The sequence below is a fragment of the Chironomus tepperi genome, unplaced genomic scaffold (genome assembly GCF_022539635.2).
Source record: "Chironomus tepperi strain 1889 unplaced genomic scaffold, CSIRO-AGI_Ctep_v1 contig_58, whole genome shotgun sequence".
Lineage (NCBI taxonomy): Eukaryota > Metazoa > Arthropoda > Insecta > Diptera > Chironomidae > Chironomus > Chironomus tepperi.
The window spans coordinates 1804822-1824639 of NW_027226180.1; the positions used below are offsets into that span (position 1 = coordinate 1804822).

The following is a 19818-nucleotide window of genomic DNA, read 5'->3' on the forward strand; positions in this document are numbered from 1 at the left end:
ATAAACAGAAGTCATAAAAATATTTTTTTTTCAATTACTTAATTTTCAATTAACTTCAATTGCTATTGAAGAATTCTTAATTTTTATTGAACTCGTTATTTTTCATGTTTATTATTTTATTTGTTTTATTTGGATGGGGGAAGGGATGCGGGTCAAGTTTATTGATGAATTATATTTGAACACTAAATTGCTTCTTTTTCTCAAATTTCGTCATTTTGAAGTTGTTAAGTCATTGTCCTGAAATTCCTGTCCTGTGTGAATTTTGGGACATTTTTCACCAAAAACTCATGAAATTTAAGCATTTTTCTCCAAATAGGGATGAGGGTAGGGTTGATGAGCTAGAGAAAGGCCAAGGTGATTTGGGGCTTCTGCTGAACCCGTTCCTGTTTCTACTCAATAACCTATCAATAAATATATGCTATCAAAAGTCATTCTTGGCGCCAAAAATGCATCACATGAGCTTTAAAGTTCACAAAATCTTCAAACTTTCACTTTCATTCCATCCATGCATAAAAGAAAAAGTGCAGAAAACTGAGCAAAAATTGAGATTTTTCAACTTCTTTTCCTCTCTGAGAGAATTTGTCAATCCAAAATATTCAAGAGAAAAAAGCATTTTTGTCAGTAAAATAATTTTGTGTACTGTTTTCAGTCATCAACTTACTTTTACGGCGGCACGTTCTAGTCGCGAGTTTGACTTTAAAAAAATAAGGAAAATTCAGATAAAAAATTTTATTTTCGGTGGGAAAATTGTGAAAAAATATATTTTTTTTTATAAATAAAATAAAAATTTGACTATGAAAAATAAATGATTTTATTTTTGTGGATTTTTACAAAAAAATTGTGAAATAAAAAAGGAATTTTAAAAATGAGGAAAATTTATAAGAAAATTGTTGATTAAAATAGGGAAAATGTGGGAAGAAAATGGGAATTGAATTTTTGATAATTTTGAGGTTTCATTTGCTAAAATTTAATGAATTTTTGGATAAAAAGAAATATTTAAAATTTAAAATTTTAATTAAAAAAATTGAAAAAGTAAAAATTTTAATTTTTCAAATATTTTATTAAAGTTAAAAATTCCAAAAATTCAATTTTAATTTAGTTTAATTTTTTTAAAAAATATTTCAAAATTTTAAAAATTTTTCATCAAATTTCCAATAGTAAAATTCAAATTTAAATTCAAAAATACCAATTTCTTCAGAACATCCTAAACATGTGCAAAAAAGACACGAGAAAATATTTGTTGATAGAACCTCACATGTGATAATTTAATGATGAAATCACATGAATCAGGAGAAGTTTTCATTGAGAAAAAAAAAAGTATTATTGAAGCATATTTATTGCATTGAGTAAACTGTTTTAGTAATAAAAATAAATAAAAGTTAAATATTGTTTAGTTTACAGTTATTGTGGAAAATTGGCGGAATTAGTTGCTATGCAAAAATAGAAGATTTTGTTTAATTTTAGTTAAATTTGTTGAAACCAAACCACGTGTTTGATTTGAATTTTGGTTTTTGGGGGTGACCCCACCCACCCCCTGACTGCCAATTCAGTGAATTATTTTAAACCAATTTTCAAATTTAGGAGACAATTTTCCTCATTTTTTAATTTATAAATTTGAAAAAATTAAATTCTTTTTAAATTTATAAAATTTTTGAATTTTAAAAAATATTGAATTTTTTAAAAAAAAAGTTTTTAAACTTTTCATTTTTTTTTTTAATTTTTCCATTTTTTTGTTGTCAATTTTATAAATTTCACAAATCCTAAATTCCAGTGCATTTACAAATCTCAATTACAAGAACCTAATTTAAACCAAAAAAAAACCTCAAATAAAATTTTTCACATCATGGGATCCGCAAGTGACTTACTAAAACGTCTGTGGGCGAATGAGACATTCCGCATCTGCTTCATAGCAGCCGGTATCATGATATGTTTCGGTGTATTTGGTATAATGCAAGAAAAAGTAATGAGAGGTTGTTATGGTGGTGAAATGATTGATAAAAAGTGTAGTGGTGACAAATATAAATATGAGACAACATTTGTGCTCATTTTGTGCACGTGGTATGCGCTGTTTGCACGATGTGAGTATTTTCTTGGTTTTTTCTTATGTTTTATCAGTTTAGCAATCATAAATTGACGGTGTAGTGGTGAAAAAGGTTCATTTTCAAGTGCGAAATGCAATGTTGATAAGGGAAACCCGAGAAGCACAGTTTGGTCAATTTGATGTCAAAACGTTGCTGATTGTGGAATTGAAGAATGAACCAAGATAGCACAAGTCGGTTAATCGATCCAAAATCCATTTCTAGGCTATCTTGATTCTGAATTGATGTCAAAGTTGACCTGAATCTGGCATGTATCATGTAAGTCACACATGGCTGACACCATGCCACAGCCACTCCTATCTGCATTTCAACCGAATCCTACATCAAGTCAGTGTCAAGTCAGCCTAGTCCCAGTCTTAAGATTGATCAACTGACTCGAGCTATTTGGCCACATTTCAATCATTTTCGTTCAATTCCACACCCGATTGATTGATCATCAACACATATCAATCCCCTAAAATACTACATGACGACCCAAAAAAATCAAAATTCAATCAATCTTCACTATACTGCTCGGGACACTAAATTATATGATGTAAATTAAACGATAAGAAAATTAAAGTCGAACATTTTTTTTTTTGTTCACTTAATCGATTTTTTTTTTCCTTCTTTTTTTTGGGCTTTTTGTTATCACAAAAATACTCCGAAGGTCATTCTGGATATAATATGGGGTGGGAATTGCGTATGTGTATTTGTGTGTGGGAATCCGGAAATGTGTTTGAATTTGATTCATAGGAATTTTATTGACTTTTTTTGTTTAGTTTGTAATTTGAGGACGTGAGGAGGATTTGAATGGTGATTTGGGGGTGGAAATTGAGGAGCTGGAGATGACAGTTAGTTTGTTTTGTATATTGTATTGGATATATTGACTGTTGTAGATCTGGGGAGTATAAGGAGGATGATGGGAGGTTGATGGTCAAAATCCTGAATTTGATGGGATTTTTCGAGACAAAAAGTCAAAAATTCACACGAAATTTCAAACTTAATCACCCCTGACCCACCTGAAGCCCTGACTTTTCTGACAACCTTACCCGCCTGACCCTCCTGACGCCCCTGACTCTTCTGCCCCCTTATTTTAGACTTGTATAGTCAGAATTCGGGATAATTTTCATTATTTTCTATAATAAAGCTTTCAATCCTGGAACCGAATCTCGAGTTTGATCCCCTAAGCTACACGATGTACCCTCAAAAGACGAATAACTCCAAACAACCCCAATTCTCCACACTCTTTTACTTTTCACATTAAAAAAGGGATTTTTAATTAAATAAAAGATCAAGTTTACAGCATTAATTAAGAAAATTGCGAGAAAATGAAATGAAAACCCGTACTTTACCCAAAAGTTAGATCCCAAAAGCTCTCAAACTCTCCATCTGATTCAATTTCCGTATCTAATCTCTTTGTTATCAATCAAACGAAATCTGAATGATTTTCTTGGAAAATAACTTTATGATTTTGTGATGTGTGAGACATTATTAGGATGTTAAAGTTTCTCATGTTTTTTCTTTTTATTGGTTTATGTCATAATGTGGATTATAATTCGATTTAAAGCTTCTCATGTCTTTTTATGCATGAATTGGTTGATGGAAATTAATACAGAAGCTTATTGAGGGGGGACTGATAGGGGGCTTGACGAGATGACAATGGGAAATCACTACAGGAGATGCTAAAGGGGATAGGGACTGGATGGAGGACTTGGGGGAGCTCAAGTATCAGTAACTTGATATTTTAACCCTTTATGCCAGAATCTTTGAGTATTTACCCAAAATACATCCCCAATTTCCTACAATTCATGCTAGTCTATTACCTAAATCCAATTATGACTTTATTTCCTTCAAATCTGCTCACATGGGATTATCAACCATACGAATCATACCCAATAAAATTCATGCATTTTATTTTTACACACAATTCTACTTTTGTTGCTGTAAATCCAATCTCTGTTAATGCGACACAATCATTTTCATCTTGACTTTCATTCTAAAAATAGATTTTTGTGTCTCAACAACCACAAGAGCATGAAAATGTGAAAAAGTCAGCACTTTAAGTGTTGACACAACAAAAGTAAAGTTTGTGGAATAAATATTGCGTAAAGAGCAAGCTTGGATGGAGATATGGGTGAAGAAAATTATGGAAGTGAAAGTGCTTCCGTCTGTGACAATATGCAAATGTTGACAAGATTTTTGGATGCTTTTAAAAATGGTAATGGATGTAAAATGGAGCATGTTCTTGTTAATAGGATTATGAAATCATGCAGAACTTACATATATTTGGATTCAGTAAGAATTGTGATAAGGAAGACGTTGAGGATGTGATTTAGGGATGGAGGGAGGATGGGTGTGGGTCATGAGATGCTGGGGTAGATCCAGAGAGGAAGGGGGTATCCATCCCCTCATTTTTCCAAAAAATGCTTCAATTTCCTAGCATTTCATAAACTTAACATTCCCAAATCCATAAATAGATATCCATAAATTTTACAATTATCCAAGCGCACAATTATTGTTCATGAGAATTATCACGTTGTATCGAAGATAAGAGAAATAAATTTCAATACAAACATACAAGCTCATCCAACCTTGTACTACCAAAAATAAAATGAAGACAAATAAACGACACAATTACTTTTTTTGTGTGTGCTTCTTATCGATATTAATACTCTTTTTTTTTGTGGAACTAGACTAGATATATGGCGGTGCATAAATGTGGTTTCTTTTGGGTGACGCATGTTTTTTTGGGGTCTGTTTTAAAGTCAATTATTCATGGAGTCAAGGCTCAGGTCTTTATTTCAAAGTTGGATCCTGCTGAATGCTGCCGATGACCCTTAAAACTCACAAATCCGTAGAAAATTTAACAAAATTTTGTAAAAAATGAAGTTTGACCCCATATACCTCAATTCTGTCTACGTCCTTGATCACCTTAGTCGAACTTCATCTAAACATCTTCCCACATAATTACACACAAAATGGATCGTCTCATCAAATGACTACATAGTCTCAATTTTCTCGAGACCTTCAAATTTTCTATCCTATTTTTTGATTTTCTCGTTCCAAAATAAATATACACGAGACTATGGTGAAAATAAGAAAACCAGATGAATTGAGTCATGAATGAATAAAAAAAAAACTCACAGAATTCAGCCTGTTGATTGATAAATTGAGTACTTTTATCTCTTTTTTTTCTTCTCAATTTATTTGATTATCGTGAGAAAAAAAAATAGTAAAAATGTGGACTGAATGATAGCAATTTGATTAAAAATATATGGGACTGTTGATTGAAGGAACATGAAGATCTGCTACCCAATTTTAAATCAACGGTGTAATGCTGATTATGATCAAAAACTGATTCCACCATTACAGTGCGAGTTTGACCCCAAATTCAGCCCCATTACCATAGTTCCGTTCTTTCAATATTCTATTTGTTATCTGATCTAATGCCAAACTGCTAGTTTTTGACTAACTCTGCGAAGGAAGTAGGGGCATGGTGACTGTGGGTATCAATTTTGGGTTTTGGTGTATGATTTCTATCAAGACTTACGCAAAAAACAGTATGAATTGTCTACCAATGTTCTAGAGACTCCATATCCTCCTTTTCATAATTCCCTCATCCATCTCAGCAAGACATCAACAGATTGTAAGAGTTTCCACAAGAATTTCACAGCTGGACCCAAAAATGGATCACAAAACACGACTTTTATTGAACATTATTAATCCAGTCAGGTTCCATATTTCATATATCATCAACTATTCCGCCTACCTACCTCATTTGTCTCAATTGTTCCTTTCTCCAATTTTATTATTAGCAATTCAATTTAAAGAACATGCCCGAAAAAAACATAAAAAATTTGTTCCTTGAAAATTTTCATTTTTTACAGCTTTTGACGCAATAAAAAATGTGAATGAAAATTTTTTATATTTGATGAAAATGTCTTGAAGCAATAAAAAAATGTTTCGGGAGTAAATTGGGTCGATAGTTGTGGTGCTAAGTGTCTTTGAAGCTGTGTATGGCGCCTGGCAGTTGTGACAAAAAGTAATAAGCATGTATGTCATTCATCATGTAAATGATAAATTGTAATCAATTTAGGTACGGAAGGATTGTTTTTCAAATTTTTAAGTGAAGGTTCATTAATTGGATATTGTCAAAATGTTGTTGCTGAAAACAGATTTGGTGGAAATTGAAGTGGGAAGTTGAGGATTAAGGATTCTGTTGAGACTGAGACAAAGACTTCTCGGTCTCAGAATCGATTCAGAGTACCAAAATAGTAAATCATGAGAAAATTTTGACGAGAGATGTCTGGTCTGCTTTATCATATCAATATCAATTTTTTGTGTTGACTGAAAATTGAAGGAAAAATGAAAATCTTTGATGTGAAAATTTTTGTTCATTTTCTTTGAAATGTTGCGCATAATTGATGATGTGTTGAGATTATACTCTTGAATTATTCATTGTGGATGTGAATATTTAAAGGAATGTAATTTTTTTGCTATTAATGTCAACCACAAAGGATGGCTTTGTTTTGATATTTTGGAATTTAGATGAGATCTGAACGAAATTTGCTGGCAGAGGAGGAGGACCTAGGAGGGGAGGGATTCCCTTGTTGAGTCTTCTAGGTTCCCAGAACACCAATCATAGCCACCAGTTTGCCCAGCATCTAATTTTTACAACCAACTTATTCTACTCTGTAAAACGCAAATTCCAATAATCTACAATGACAAACTAAGTAGTTACTGTAACTTTACTGCAGTAATTTTCTTTGTATGTCAACCTACATAATGGAATTGTTTGTGTAAATTGAGATCATCAGATAGCGACGATGACGACTTTTAAATGACTTAAAGTATAAAAAAAATGCAAATATTTGACTATAAATTATTCATAAAGATTATTTTTGCACATTTAAAATTGGTTGTAAAAATGTCAAGTTTCAGGCATATTTGGGGTAAGTTATGGTGGCCAGAGTCAAGCAATCCTGTTATTCAGAGGGTTCTCGAGATTTTTAGAAGAATCTCTAATTCCGTCATTCTCATGCAAGCCTAGTTCCTAAATACACCCTTCTATCCAAAATATTAAATTCCATTCAACTCTAATCTATTAAGCAACAACTCAAAAATAGACTTAAAACAAGATTGAAAAAGACAGAAATTCTTGACAAATTTCTTCATTAAATTCCCGTTAACTTCAAACCTCGAAAAAGGCAATTAATCTTCATAACAAAAAAAAAAACGACATTTGGCGATGCTTGTCGCGTTCTATGGAGCACGTCAATCATAATTTCAGCTCTAAAAACGAGAGCTTTTTTGACAATTTAGATGGAAATTTATTGTTGGCTTTGAGTTAAGTTGAATGGTCTATGTAAGAGCAACAGGAATGTGTATAGACATGATGTTGAACAGTACATTAATTCAGAGTCGGCAGGAATCCAACGAGGAGTCCGGACTCTAGTAGCATATCCAAAAAAAGTGGAGTCCGGACTTTTTTGGACTTTTGGAGTCTGGACTTTAAGTTCTGCCAACTCTGCTTTAATTTGTTCAAATTTGGAGCTCTATTTCATGTTTTACCGCTCAAAATAAACTCCAAATTTAATCTAAAATCATCAAAAACATCAACCTTCAATTAACCTCACGATCTCCGCAAATTAATACACACAAAGATGATAAATTAATTAAAAATCCGCGAAAAAAATTCATTAGCTTTTAATTGTGTAGAAAAAAAATGAGTCTAAAATACAGCAGAAGAATGTGAAATAAGAAGAAAATTTTCAGTTAGTAATACTTTTTTTGTGGTTTTACGTGATGAATATTTTGTAGTTTTTGGAGATAAAAACAGACTGCGTCAGAGAACAAAGTTTGGAAAATGATGTCAGAAACTATACGACGATTCAACATGAAATTAGGTCATTGGGGGAACGGGTCCTCCACACCACCGAGAACTGGAAAACCGTTAGCTTTGAATTTTTATAGCAAACTTTTAAAATTTCCAAAAAAAAACGGTCGGGTCCCCCAGTAAAATTATCTGGGCTACACCTCTTAGCGTATTGCTGAAAATTTGCAAATTTTTTGATTTTTATCTTCAAAAAATATTCAAATTTACCCCTAAAATTCCCAAAAAAATCTCAAAATTAATCACCAAATTTCAACATTATTAAACCAACAAAATTCATCATATTTTTTGTGTATTAACTTTCTTATCTCAATTTTATCAATGAACATTATTGTCGCTATGCAATTTAATTACGCTAAATAATCCACAATACCAAACAAGAATTCCATTATCAATGACAAATACAATTGAGTTTATGAATTTATTGATTTAATTACTGATTTTATTGAAGATTGATTCTTGGTAACAGGTGGGAAAGGAAACGAAAATAAATTGAAATTGTGTGAGGGGATGGTTCCTAAATAGCACAAGAACATCGTGCAATTGATCCAAAATCAGGAATCAGGATAGCGTGACTCAGACTTGAAACTAGATTGAAACCGAATACGACGACAAGACTGGATCAGGGTGGGGTGACCCAGATTTTTGATAAATTAATCGATTTTTGACATTAGGAGTTGACTTATTACAGTGCTTAACTACTCTCTTACCAACCCTCCTCAACACCCTCCTCCTCACCATCCTCCCAACCTCCACTTCCCTCAATTCTGAACGTAATACGTAAATGCCCCAAATGATGATACTTGCCACAATTCAATTCCAAACTATCCCAAAACCCAATTTCAGCAGAACTTTTTGGTGCGAATTAATAATAATTAATTGAGCGTAAATTTCAAATTAATTTTTATAAGTCACACAATCGAACAAAAAACAATAGAAATGAAGCTTATCATGAACGACCAATTAATAAACGAAACCAACTCAATTAGTTGAACACAACAAGCAATTCAAACTTGTGCGGACAAAGAAATGATTTCATTGAAAATACAAAATAAGTGTCAACAACCGATTCGGTGGAAATTTTTGTTTGATATGAAAGTCAAGAGCACTTGAAGTTAGCTGTAATCAATTTTTTGTTATTTTTTTACAGATTTTCACGGTTGTAATACAAAATTTTGAATTTTTTTGAAAACCAAAACAAAACAAACAATTCTGACCTCAACTAGACTTTCAACATTTTTTGTATATTTTCTAAAAAAATTCAGTCAAGTGGAAAGTACGCGAATTTTATTTTGGAAATATATTCTGTTGTGGATGTGAGCAGTGGTATATCAAGGGGATTCACTCAAGATGAATTTGAAAATTTGCTGATTTACAAATCTTTATTGCCTTTATTTCAATCAGAGCTCCAAGTCGACTTGAGCTTAATATGGAGTTTACTTTTCCACAAAATCCAAGTCGATATCAATTCTGCTTACGCCAAGATCCGAAGGCGTAGTTAAAAGGGATTTTGGGTCGAACACAAATCTCAATCTTGCTCAAACTCTCATAAAAATTGCAAAAAATTGTACAATTTTACATTCTCGGTGTGGAACAAGCTGCGTAAAGTAGACCATTTGTCTAGTGATAAATTAACTAGTTAATGACAAGTTCCACAAATGTGAAGTTTAACGATCGACAATTCATAGTCTATTCCATTCAATACTCTTCAATTTACCACTATTTGTGCGCTTAAAGCATGTCTTTATCCATCCACAATAAAACAAAATTTCAACAATAATAATTACCAACAATTACACTTTGTTTGGTTTTTAAGAGCAATTTTTGGCATGTGCCGAAACTAATTATTGCCATTCATATTAGTCACAGTATGATTGTCAGAAATAACAAAAGATTATCCACAACAAAACAATGTTTTGTGGATCAAATTTGAAGATGTCAAATGAAAAACAAAACAAAAAAAGTCATGACGATTGTCAAGATTTTGGTGATTATTTTGAGATTGTTATGGAAATGCTGGTTATTTAGGATGAACGTGCGTAGTTGGTCGATTTAAGGGTTTCCAAGACTCTGTGTCGGGCTCAGTGTTGGTCTTAGATTAGGTTTCAGTCCCGGTTTCGGTCTCAATTCAGTTTTTGGTCCCTCAGATCCCTCAGTCCTCAGTAAATCAGTCCCAGTCTTGCTTGTCCAGTCTCCCAAAGTCCTCTGGTTCTCGTTCTCAAGTCATTTTTCAGCATAAATTCTCGATCAAAAAAATCTAAAATTCCTCAAACAACACCAAAACAAAACATTCGCCAAGTTCAATGCCAACAATTTTTTATCTCCATAAAACCAAACAAAAATACTCAAAAAGCAACTGTAAATACAACAATATCTCGTGTGTCAACTCAATCCCACTTGCACAAGTGTTTCTTTCACAATTTCTTCTTTCTCATTTCTAAATTATTTGCCAATATTCTTATTTATGTCTATACAAAGCCCACAAGCAATGCCACAGGTTGAATATGAAGAATTTCAATGGATTTATTGACCTCTTGGGGTTTTGTTTATATATTTTTTGGTGTTATTTGTGAATATTGGCAATATATCTTATTGATTATTAGAATTGAAGATGGGGAAGACATCAGTGATGGGCAATCTGTGTGATGCGGAACACTGAAGTGGGGTGAAGTATCTCAAGTGCAGATTATGCTAGTTCTTGTTGGAAATGTTAAGCCGCGAACAAATTTTCATGGACTAAGGCGTGCCTAGACACAAAAAAGGTTGACCACCCCTGCATTTAATACTGATTATCAGATTTTGGGGAATATTAAGCTCAAAACTAAATCAAACCCGACAATCTAGTCATCTGATCACTAATCTCAACTATTCCCATCATTTCCGCTACTTCTGGGTTTTTACCTTCCTCATCCAAACTCAAATCTCGAGGACCCATTGTTCGGACTTTCCTTTTTAAATCAACGAATGTGTATTATTCATTTGACCTTGAAAAAGTGATTCTAATGCGTTCGAGAACCAAAGAGAAGTGATTTTTGAGATTTCTTTTGGCACAATATTCGTCGAATATTGCCTTTTGTGCATGCTTAAATTTCAAAACACGAAATTATTTCTCAGAATTTTGAAAAAAAAAGGCATCATGTATGATGATGTTGAGTCTCGTATTGGATTTTGATATTTTATTGAATGTAACGTAAATTGGAAATTTGATTTGAGACTCGACTTTGCAGGGATGAGGGTGGGAAAGAGGGAGGAGGGATTGAGCAGACCATCCAAACCCCCTAATACAGCAGGAATTTGGAGCATTTTGGGATTTTTCAACGAAAATTCATAGAAAATTGAACAATTTTGTCCAAATAGTTAGCTGACCCCCACAGCACCCCTGAATACCCCCCTAACTCAACATATAAAGCAAATAAGACAAAACATAACCTGATTACTGCCAGGCCAACTAAAAATTTTATTAAGACTTCAAAAGAGCTCAAAAATCTTCTCTTTTAACTTCCTCCTACTCGAAGTTCAATTTTCATGTTTTATTTAAACAATATTTAGAAATCACATGCAAACGACATGGCCCATTATTTTGAATAATTTTATTGTTATGCTCAACAAGTGCCAGTCAAACGTTATTTTTCCGCACGAGATAAAAAAAAGAAGCGACAGTAAAAAAAAAGTTTTTTTTGGGTATTTTTAGATATTTTTTTTTTATTTTAAAGTAAACTGAATAAAAAAGTATGAACTAATGTTGGATGTGGCATTGACTGAAATGTGGGCAGGGTTGGTGTTTTGATGGTTTTTCATGGAAATAGGTCTGAGGACTGAGAAAATATAGAAATTGGCTTGTTTGAGTGTTAATCCATCTCCAAAAGGACAACATACCAGATTCACCATATATCCATGGAACTGTTCACGTCACAGTACGCATAAAACCAAAAAACCGCTTTAAAAAGCTTAAGATGAAGAATTGGGTCAGCGGGAGACAGACAGACGAACAGTTTGTGGGCAATAGCGGCCTTTTCTTCCACAAAATGTCTTAAAAACCGAAAATATTTATGAAAAATTCCAAATTTCCCAATCCTCACCCAAGCACTCAACCCTTGAATTTTACCTCTTTTTTTAAACTAATTCTAAAATTCTACCAAGTTAATAAAGTAAATTCCCGACATTTTAAATGTTTTATAAGCCTTTAAATTATCATTTTTTGGCACAAATTCAGACATTTCAAGTTCCACGATGTCTAGTGATGATAAAGCTAATGATCATCACAGCATAATTTATTTATTATTTGTCTAATTTTCAACCTACCTTAATTTTATCAAGATGTAGCCAAAAATTTTTGTTGGAGGCTTGATTTGATAATAAATTTGAATTTTTAGATTAAGACTGCCAAAAAATTGGAATTTTTGGATTAAAATTATCAAATAAATTTAAATAAAATCAAAATTTAGGATTATTGGCGAATTCTTCTTACAAAGCATTGATATGGGGTCATTCAGTTATTATGTAACGCTCTTATGAACAGTTGGGGCAGAAAAATGAGGAATTTGACATTTGATTTCGCCGCAAACAAGGCATTACGTAGAACTCAAAGTCGACTCAGATTTTGTATGCAAACTTCTGCTTAAATCGACTTGACTCCATACAAAATTCGGGTCAATTTCGACCTTTGACGTGACCTAATAAGCAACCTAGCACCCATTCAACTTCCTTTGTTAAAATTAAACCATACAATTTCCACAGATATTCAGTTTGATACCAATGTCAAGGTTACTCACTCAAATGAATCAAATTATTTTGCATTCAATTTAAAATTTTTTATTTCATCTTTTATTGTCGGTAAATTGAATTGAATTTTGCAGGTTTTCTTATTATTATTTATCTGCTGTCCACTTATCAATTGTATGCAAATTGAAATAAATTTTGTAAAATTATTTTGAGAGGACAATTTCAATTAATTTTGGATTTAAATTGTCAAAATAGGGGAGAATGAAGGGTGAACGTGCTATTGATTTTAGAGAGGAAGGAGGAGAGGGAGAGAGGGGGTGGAGGGGGTGAGCCATTTGGGACGCTTATTCATATTAATTTCGGGAACCTTTGTCTCCCTAACAAGTTGAAAAATTTTGTCAAAAAAATGTATTTAACCTCAACTTCTACTCCATAACTACACCCTCGACACACACATTACCATATTGTATTACCCAAATTATCCACAGCAACACAACCCAGTAAATTCCATATTTCTCCTTCCAAATACAACTCACGTTACAGTATCAACATCAGAGATAAGTCAACAACCACAAACATCAGTTTTCTAATTCATCATCAAATTCTCTACAATTTCAACTCACGTGAACAGCTTGCTCATGTTTTTTTCATCGACCGACTCATTATCAAGCACGTAATTACATTCCAACAAGTGCGATATTGAGTTACTTGGAATTTCACGCAGACTTGGAATTTTCGATTGTTGATTGATTGTTTTATTGTTGAATGTTTTAGTCTCGTTTTGACGCTCATATGAGGATGATTTGATAATGTTTAAACAAAATATGCAATGATGGTTGTTCACGTGAGTATTTTATGTAAGATTCGATGGAATAAATGAGTCAGATTGGGACTAAGAGGTGGTATTGAAGGAGTAAGGGATGAAGACATCATGTGACTATAAGACCATGATACCATGAGACAATGACACCATGAGACCATATGACCAAGACACTAAGGTGTGAAAATGTCATGACACAAGGACTTAACAAAGACATCATAGACACCAATACACCAAGATCCAAAGACACCAAGACACCATGTCACCATAACACCATGTCACAAAGACAACAAGACTAATTCTGTAATCAAATTAATTCCAGAAACTTCATATTCCACTTCAAATTCACTTTCAATACATCCACAGGCATAACTATTACGAAATCACTCACAACATGCCTCAAATCAGCTTCTTGTCTTCTCGTTAGACAGCTTGGCATCACATTCTTTTTGTTAAACTTGAGAAAATCCACAGGTATCTGCAAATTTCCTATCAAAATACCCCAAAAAATCAATTTTCGTCAGAATTTCATTTCATTCATGTCCGCAATGATCCAATTGTATGTCATTATCGACATGTGAATTTTAAAAGTAAACAGTAACTGCTAATGGGATATAATTCGAAAAGAAAACAAGATCAATTGACAATGTTTACCTGATATGAGATGAGAAAATATCCACAAAGTGGAAAGAAGACTGTTTAGGTCAATAAACTTTGTTTACAGATGGTCATATGACTTTGAGTACACTTTGCGGATAATATGACGTGCTGTTTATTAACTTTAAAGTGATTTGTGTAGCTTTAGTTTAAGACTTTGCTGCTGTGTGCTTAATAGATATGAAATTTTGCAAAGCTGAGCTTAATGGAGAGACTTTGTCTAAGGTGGAAGGTATATTGATTGCGTAAGAGCCTTAGGGAGCGAGGGAAGGTTGTAGAGGAATTGGAGTGTTCCAGCTGAAACAGAAGCCGGAGACCCGTTGACCATCCTCAATAGTAAATTATGAAGTAAATCCACAATGACAAAGTGTTTCCTCGTAAGCAAACTAGCTTAATTCTGGACTAAGCCATTTTGGACGTAGTATGATATCCAAGAACCCCACCCAAATTTATTCTGTCAGTAAACAAAGCATTTTCGATTTTAAGTGCTATTTTTACTGTCGGAAGTTCTAAATTTTGGCAAATTTCCAATTTAAACAACTAATGCAATTTTCTTCGGTATTTCCATCAAATTATTTCACAATTTTATCAGTCAATTGCAAATCAGATATTGTCCTTGATCTGAAGACCTTGAAAATCACGCGATAAAATTCCACTGATACCCAAAATAGGAAGAAAATCACGAAGAATTTTATTGTTATCAGTTTGTTCATTGATTGAGCATTGACTAAGCTTTTTAATCCTCTTTAAATAAATGTAAATGTCATCGTAGCGCACTGTTAAGCTTTTGACCAAGGTGAGATTAGATTGTGGGTGATGAATATGGAATTGTTGGAAGGGGTGTAACGAGGACGGGGGAGCGGGTTGGGTATGGTAAACTGGATTAGCTACCTTTTATTGACTATTTGGACATGATTCTTCGAAGTGCTAGGGTTTCATGAGACAAAACCAATCAAAAAAATTAATGGATGAGACCTGACGTGCCCTGATGGACCCTGATGTGACCTAAATGTGCTCTGATGTCCTATGATGTGCCCTAATGTGACTTAATGTGTCCTGATATGACCTGACGTACCCTGATGTGCCCTAATGTGACTTAATGTGCCTTCACATGTCACATCCTTCCTGTCCAAATCCAATAATATCAGGCTTCACACCTTCGAACCCACCTCCTGAAACCAATACCCACCCTCAACACACCCATCATTATTTCTTCCACTCTTATTTCCATAATATTTCACTTAGTCGCATCAAACTTGATATTCCTTAATAAATTGTCATCATGAGACACAAGATGAAGATGAAGAACAACAGTTTGAGAAAAACATCAAGTCATGCACTTTCCACGTGAGCCTCATAAATTCTTTTTTTCTTGTGTCTCGCATTTTTATCGCTCACAGATTAATATTTTCTTCGTATCATTTGTATGGCATGGTGATGGGTCGTGGATGACAAGGAAAAGTTTTGACTTTCTCGGATGATGAGGATGAGCAGGTTGTGTTGTTGTTGTGTTTTGGGATGATGAGCAGAAATTGTGCATTTTTCTAGGTGGAAAAGGTGTAAGTCCTGCTTTTTTTTCAATATTGCCAAAATTGATCGAAAAATGGTCAACATTGGATTGATCATTGCCATAATTTTGTCATCATGCTGAGGTATTTTCTGGGTCAATACCTAAATTCACCGCTGCTATGTACAAAACAGAATTTAAGCTAGTTTTCACCGAAATATCCCATCATAAATTCTACAACAACTGCGTTGGCTGCGGAAAATGTTTATTAATTCCGACAATTTTACTCAGCAGATTTAACAGATCAAGTTCATCGCCACTTAATGAGTAGGAAAAAATAAACATTTTTTTTGGTTGACATTCTGTGCCATAAATTTGACAAAATTACTGATTTTATTATACAAAAATATGGAAATTAAATGTTTTTGATTTGGTGGATTTGATGCTTATTTGATGAAGGATGTTTGTAGACATTATGGATGTTGACTAGTAGGGAAGGTCATAGGCATTAGATGAAGTCAAGAAATTGAGTCGAAATTCTGTATAAATTGTGAAAATTTCCAAGAAAAATATGTCAAAAAATTCCAAATTTTTGAACAATTTTGACCGAAATTTCTCTGAATTTCTCCACAAATATTTAACCAGCCTTACAAGCTCCAAATACTCTTATTTACATTAAATATTTATTTTTGCATAAACTCTCACATTTCAATGGAAAGTGACACCAAATATCAAACAATAAGATGTGCAAATATACACACATAATTCATAGACTCAAATTCTAACGTGAAGTCATTATTTACTCGACTAATTAGCACCATATTCTATCTAAATATTATGAATCATGAAACAAAAAACCCTAAGAAGTAAAACAATAAGCACAATTCATTGTCAAATGGTCAAATTGGATGAGGATTATTGAGAAAATTAATTTTTGGAGATATTAAGTCAATATTTGTGATGGAAATAAGATGATGGAAATTAAATTGGATGAATTAAAGGCTGTTAGCTGATGAACAATGTGAAAACACACTTGAGGCTCTATGCAACTCCTTCCCCTTACCCCACCCACGACAATAGGAACTTTATGTATGAAATTCAAATATTTTAATGATTTTTGGATTTTTTGTCTCGAAACGTCCTCGAAAAATGGGGAATTTAGTCTAAATTGAGCAAAAGGAAGATCAAGGGCCACTCACCAGGATCAAGCTCGCTGTTCCTGGATTCACCCCTGTTCAGGACTTCATAAAATGATGCATTCTTAGGACTGTAATGTCTGATTAATGAAAAATTGCTTCCTAAGCTGGTAATTCTTAACAATTGTGATGACCATGATGTCCATGGCATCCACAATCCTTAAATGCCATTTGAAGTTAGCCTTATCACTCACCTATCGCCAACTATCAATAAGCATGCATTAATGTCTGTTCTATTACTAAAGCCCTTAAAACTCTTTAATAAATTCCCCAAATTTTCTATTCTCTCATTCCAGTCATCATGTTCCTCAACGACGAGTTCGAATTCATCCACAAGCGAGAAAAGGATCGAACACATTGGGGCTGGTATGCAGCCGCAGCATTTTGTTACATTTCAGCTATGGTCTGTGGTAATATGGCATTAAGATGGATCTCATATCCGACTCAAGTTATTGCTAAGTCATCAAAACCTATTCCTGTTATGGTGAGTATGCATGTGCTGTTCAAGTCTAGTCAAGTCAAGCTAATCACGTCCTTTCATTCCTCCCATCACAGTTCATCGGTGTCTGCCTAGCCAGGAAGCGCTACACAATTCAAAAATACATTTTTGTCATCCTCATCGTAATCGGTGTCATGCTGTTCGTCTACAAAGACAAGAATGAGAAAACATCATCAAAAGCCATCACCGATGCAGTCACAACATTAAGTCCAATTACAACAACAATTACAACAACAATTTCGACAACAATTAAGGATGTAGTAACAACATTAAAGCCAACATCTGAGGATGCAAATTTGGGTGGATTTTATTTGGGATTGGCACTAGTCAGCATGAGTCTTTTAGCAGATGGTGTACTTGGTGCTGTTGAAGATAGAATGCGTGCAGCAACAAATCCAGCAGCTTTAAATTTCATGTTTTCAATTAACATGTTTAGTGCTATTATTTTATTCTTTGGTTCCATTGCGACCTTTGACATTGTTGACTTTTATCATTTTGCAATGAAATATCCGGATGTGCTGTATAAGGTTGGACTTGCTGCGCTGGTCGGTTCACTTGGACAAATTTTCATATTTATGATGATCTCAGACTTTGGTCCACTTCCATGCTCGATTGTCACAACGACAAGAAAGTTGTTTACAGTCATCATATCTGTGCTGTTTATGGGCAATGAAATGACATGGAGGCAAATTATAGCAACAGTCATTGTATTTGGTGCACTATTTGGTGATGCGCTGATTGGTAAGAAGCACCTTTGTGGACCGAGAATTGAAGGTGAATCACGACCAGTTCCAGTTGAGGATCCAGATGTTGAGAAGAATGGAAAGTCACAGTCACTTGAAAATGGCACAACTGTTGAAATGGAAAAATTAAATCAAGTTAAAAATTAAGAAAAATTTATTTAAAGACATTTAAATGATGTTAAAGTTATAAAGGCATTTATTGTAAAATCCGTAGTTGATAAATTGTAATGAAATTGAGGTGTGTAAGGAGGGTAGTCGTCTGCTTGACTTTTCAGGGTACCTGCAATATTCTGGTTAGGATTTGGGAAGATGGGGGTCATTTGCTGGTCATGTAACTCGATTTCTGGGTATTTGTGAGTTTTTGGATGGTTCATGTTAAGGAAGACGTTCAATTCTTACTTAAAGCTCTAATAAAGGAGGAATGGGTCAGTTAATCGATCATAAACCGAAACTAGGTCTATGTGACTCTAGCATGATACTACATTTAAACCAAATCTATCACCAAAGTCTTGCGAGTCGAGGATCTGACTTTTGACCGATTAATCGACTTTTGCTATTCGGACTACTTCCGAGGAGGGAGACGTGGTTGCCAAAAACTCGATTTTTCACATTACAAACTGAACATCCTCCAAACATGATTGAACTTCTGACCAAATTTTGCCAAAAATCATCAAAAATTACCCTCAATTTTTCTGAGTTCCCTAACATGCAAATGACCCCCAAAACCATGAAGTGCAACTGAACAAAAAAACCATAAAAACTCTCATCAGAACTTCACAAAATAATTAATAATTTAAAAATAACAAAATTATATATTCAAAAAGTTTAGTGTTCACTTAAAACTTCCACGTGGTAAATGTAGTTTACTTTAATAATTTATTTAATTTTTGTTTTCTATAAAAAAAACTCTTGGCACGCCAAAAAAAAATCAAATAAAATTTATAATTTAAATTTTAATATTTTTTGTTTTATTTATTTTTTGAATTTTGCTTAAATTTACGGTTATTGGAAATTTTGAATATTTTACTAGCTTACTGTTGAAGTGATTTATTTTGTGGATATTACAATTTTTTTCAATAGATGTCGCTGTGGGCTTTAAGTATGAGAAATAAGCATTTAATAATATTTTTGGAGTTGATTATAATTGAAACAAAGCATGAAGTTGACTTGAATTTTGTATAGAAAAGTCGACTCGATTTTATTCAAAATCCGAGTCGAGTTCGAGCTCTGATTTGATGAATATATTATACAATATTGAAAAATGTTCAAAAATATACAAAATAAGAACCAATTTTACTAATAAAATTAAAAATAAATATATATTAGTGTAATCAAGGAACAGAATCAATTGATGATAAATAAAGGAAAATCGAGTTAAATTTACTGTATTTTTACTTTGAACTGTTCCATAAATTTGACTTAAAATGCACCTTAATACTTTCAAGCATTTCCAATCACGCAAAGGGACCGCTTTTAGGTACCGTAGTGGTTGTCTTACTGAACCACGAAAGTATTCTCTTTGCTTGCTAGAAAACATTAAAATTGAAAGAAAATTGAAAATTTGTTCAAAAAAAAGTCGGATGCCGAAGGATTGGCTCATCCTGCTGCTAATTTGACCCTATACAAGGATTAAATTCTTAAACAGGTGTAACTACGCCCTCATGTTAACACCTATGTCTCTACGCAACTTAGCTTAACTC

General features: G+C 33.3%; 1 protein-coding gene across 1 annotated transcript; it reads left to right on the forward strand.

The window, feature by feature from the left end:
- Window positions 1–656: 656 nt before the first annotated feature.
- LOC139100260 (solute carrier family 35 member B1 homolog) lies at window positions 657–19075 on the forward strand. The gene is made up of 4 exons (XM_070652887.1): window positions 657–738; window positions 1772–2078; window positions 17173–17360; window positions 17432–19075. The coding sequence occupies exons 2-4, from the start codon at window positions 1844–1846 to the stop codon at window positions 18263–18265; spliced, it is 1257 nt and encodes a 418-aa protein (XP_070508988.1). The 5' UTR covers window positions 657–738; window positions 1772–1843; the 3' UTR covers window positions 18266–19075.
- Window positions 19076–19818: the final 743 nt, after the last annotated feature.

What these genes read in the sequence shown, in the direction of transcription:
- LOC139100260 (XM_070652887.1), top strand. Translation starts at nt 1,844, where the DNA reads ATGGGATCCGCAAGTGACTTACTAAAACGTCTGTGGGCGAATGAGACA. An exon ending in GTATGCGCTGTTTGCACGAT is followed by an intron (nt 2,079 to 17,172) that starts GTGAGTATTTTC and finishes CTCTCATTCCAG; the next exon opens with TCATCATGTTCCTCAACGAC. An exon ending in CAAAACCTATTCCTGTTATG is followed by an intron (nt 17,361 to 17,431) that starts GTGAGTATGCAT and finishes CTCCCATCACAG; the next exon opens with TTCATCGGTGTCTGCCTAGC.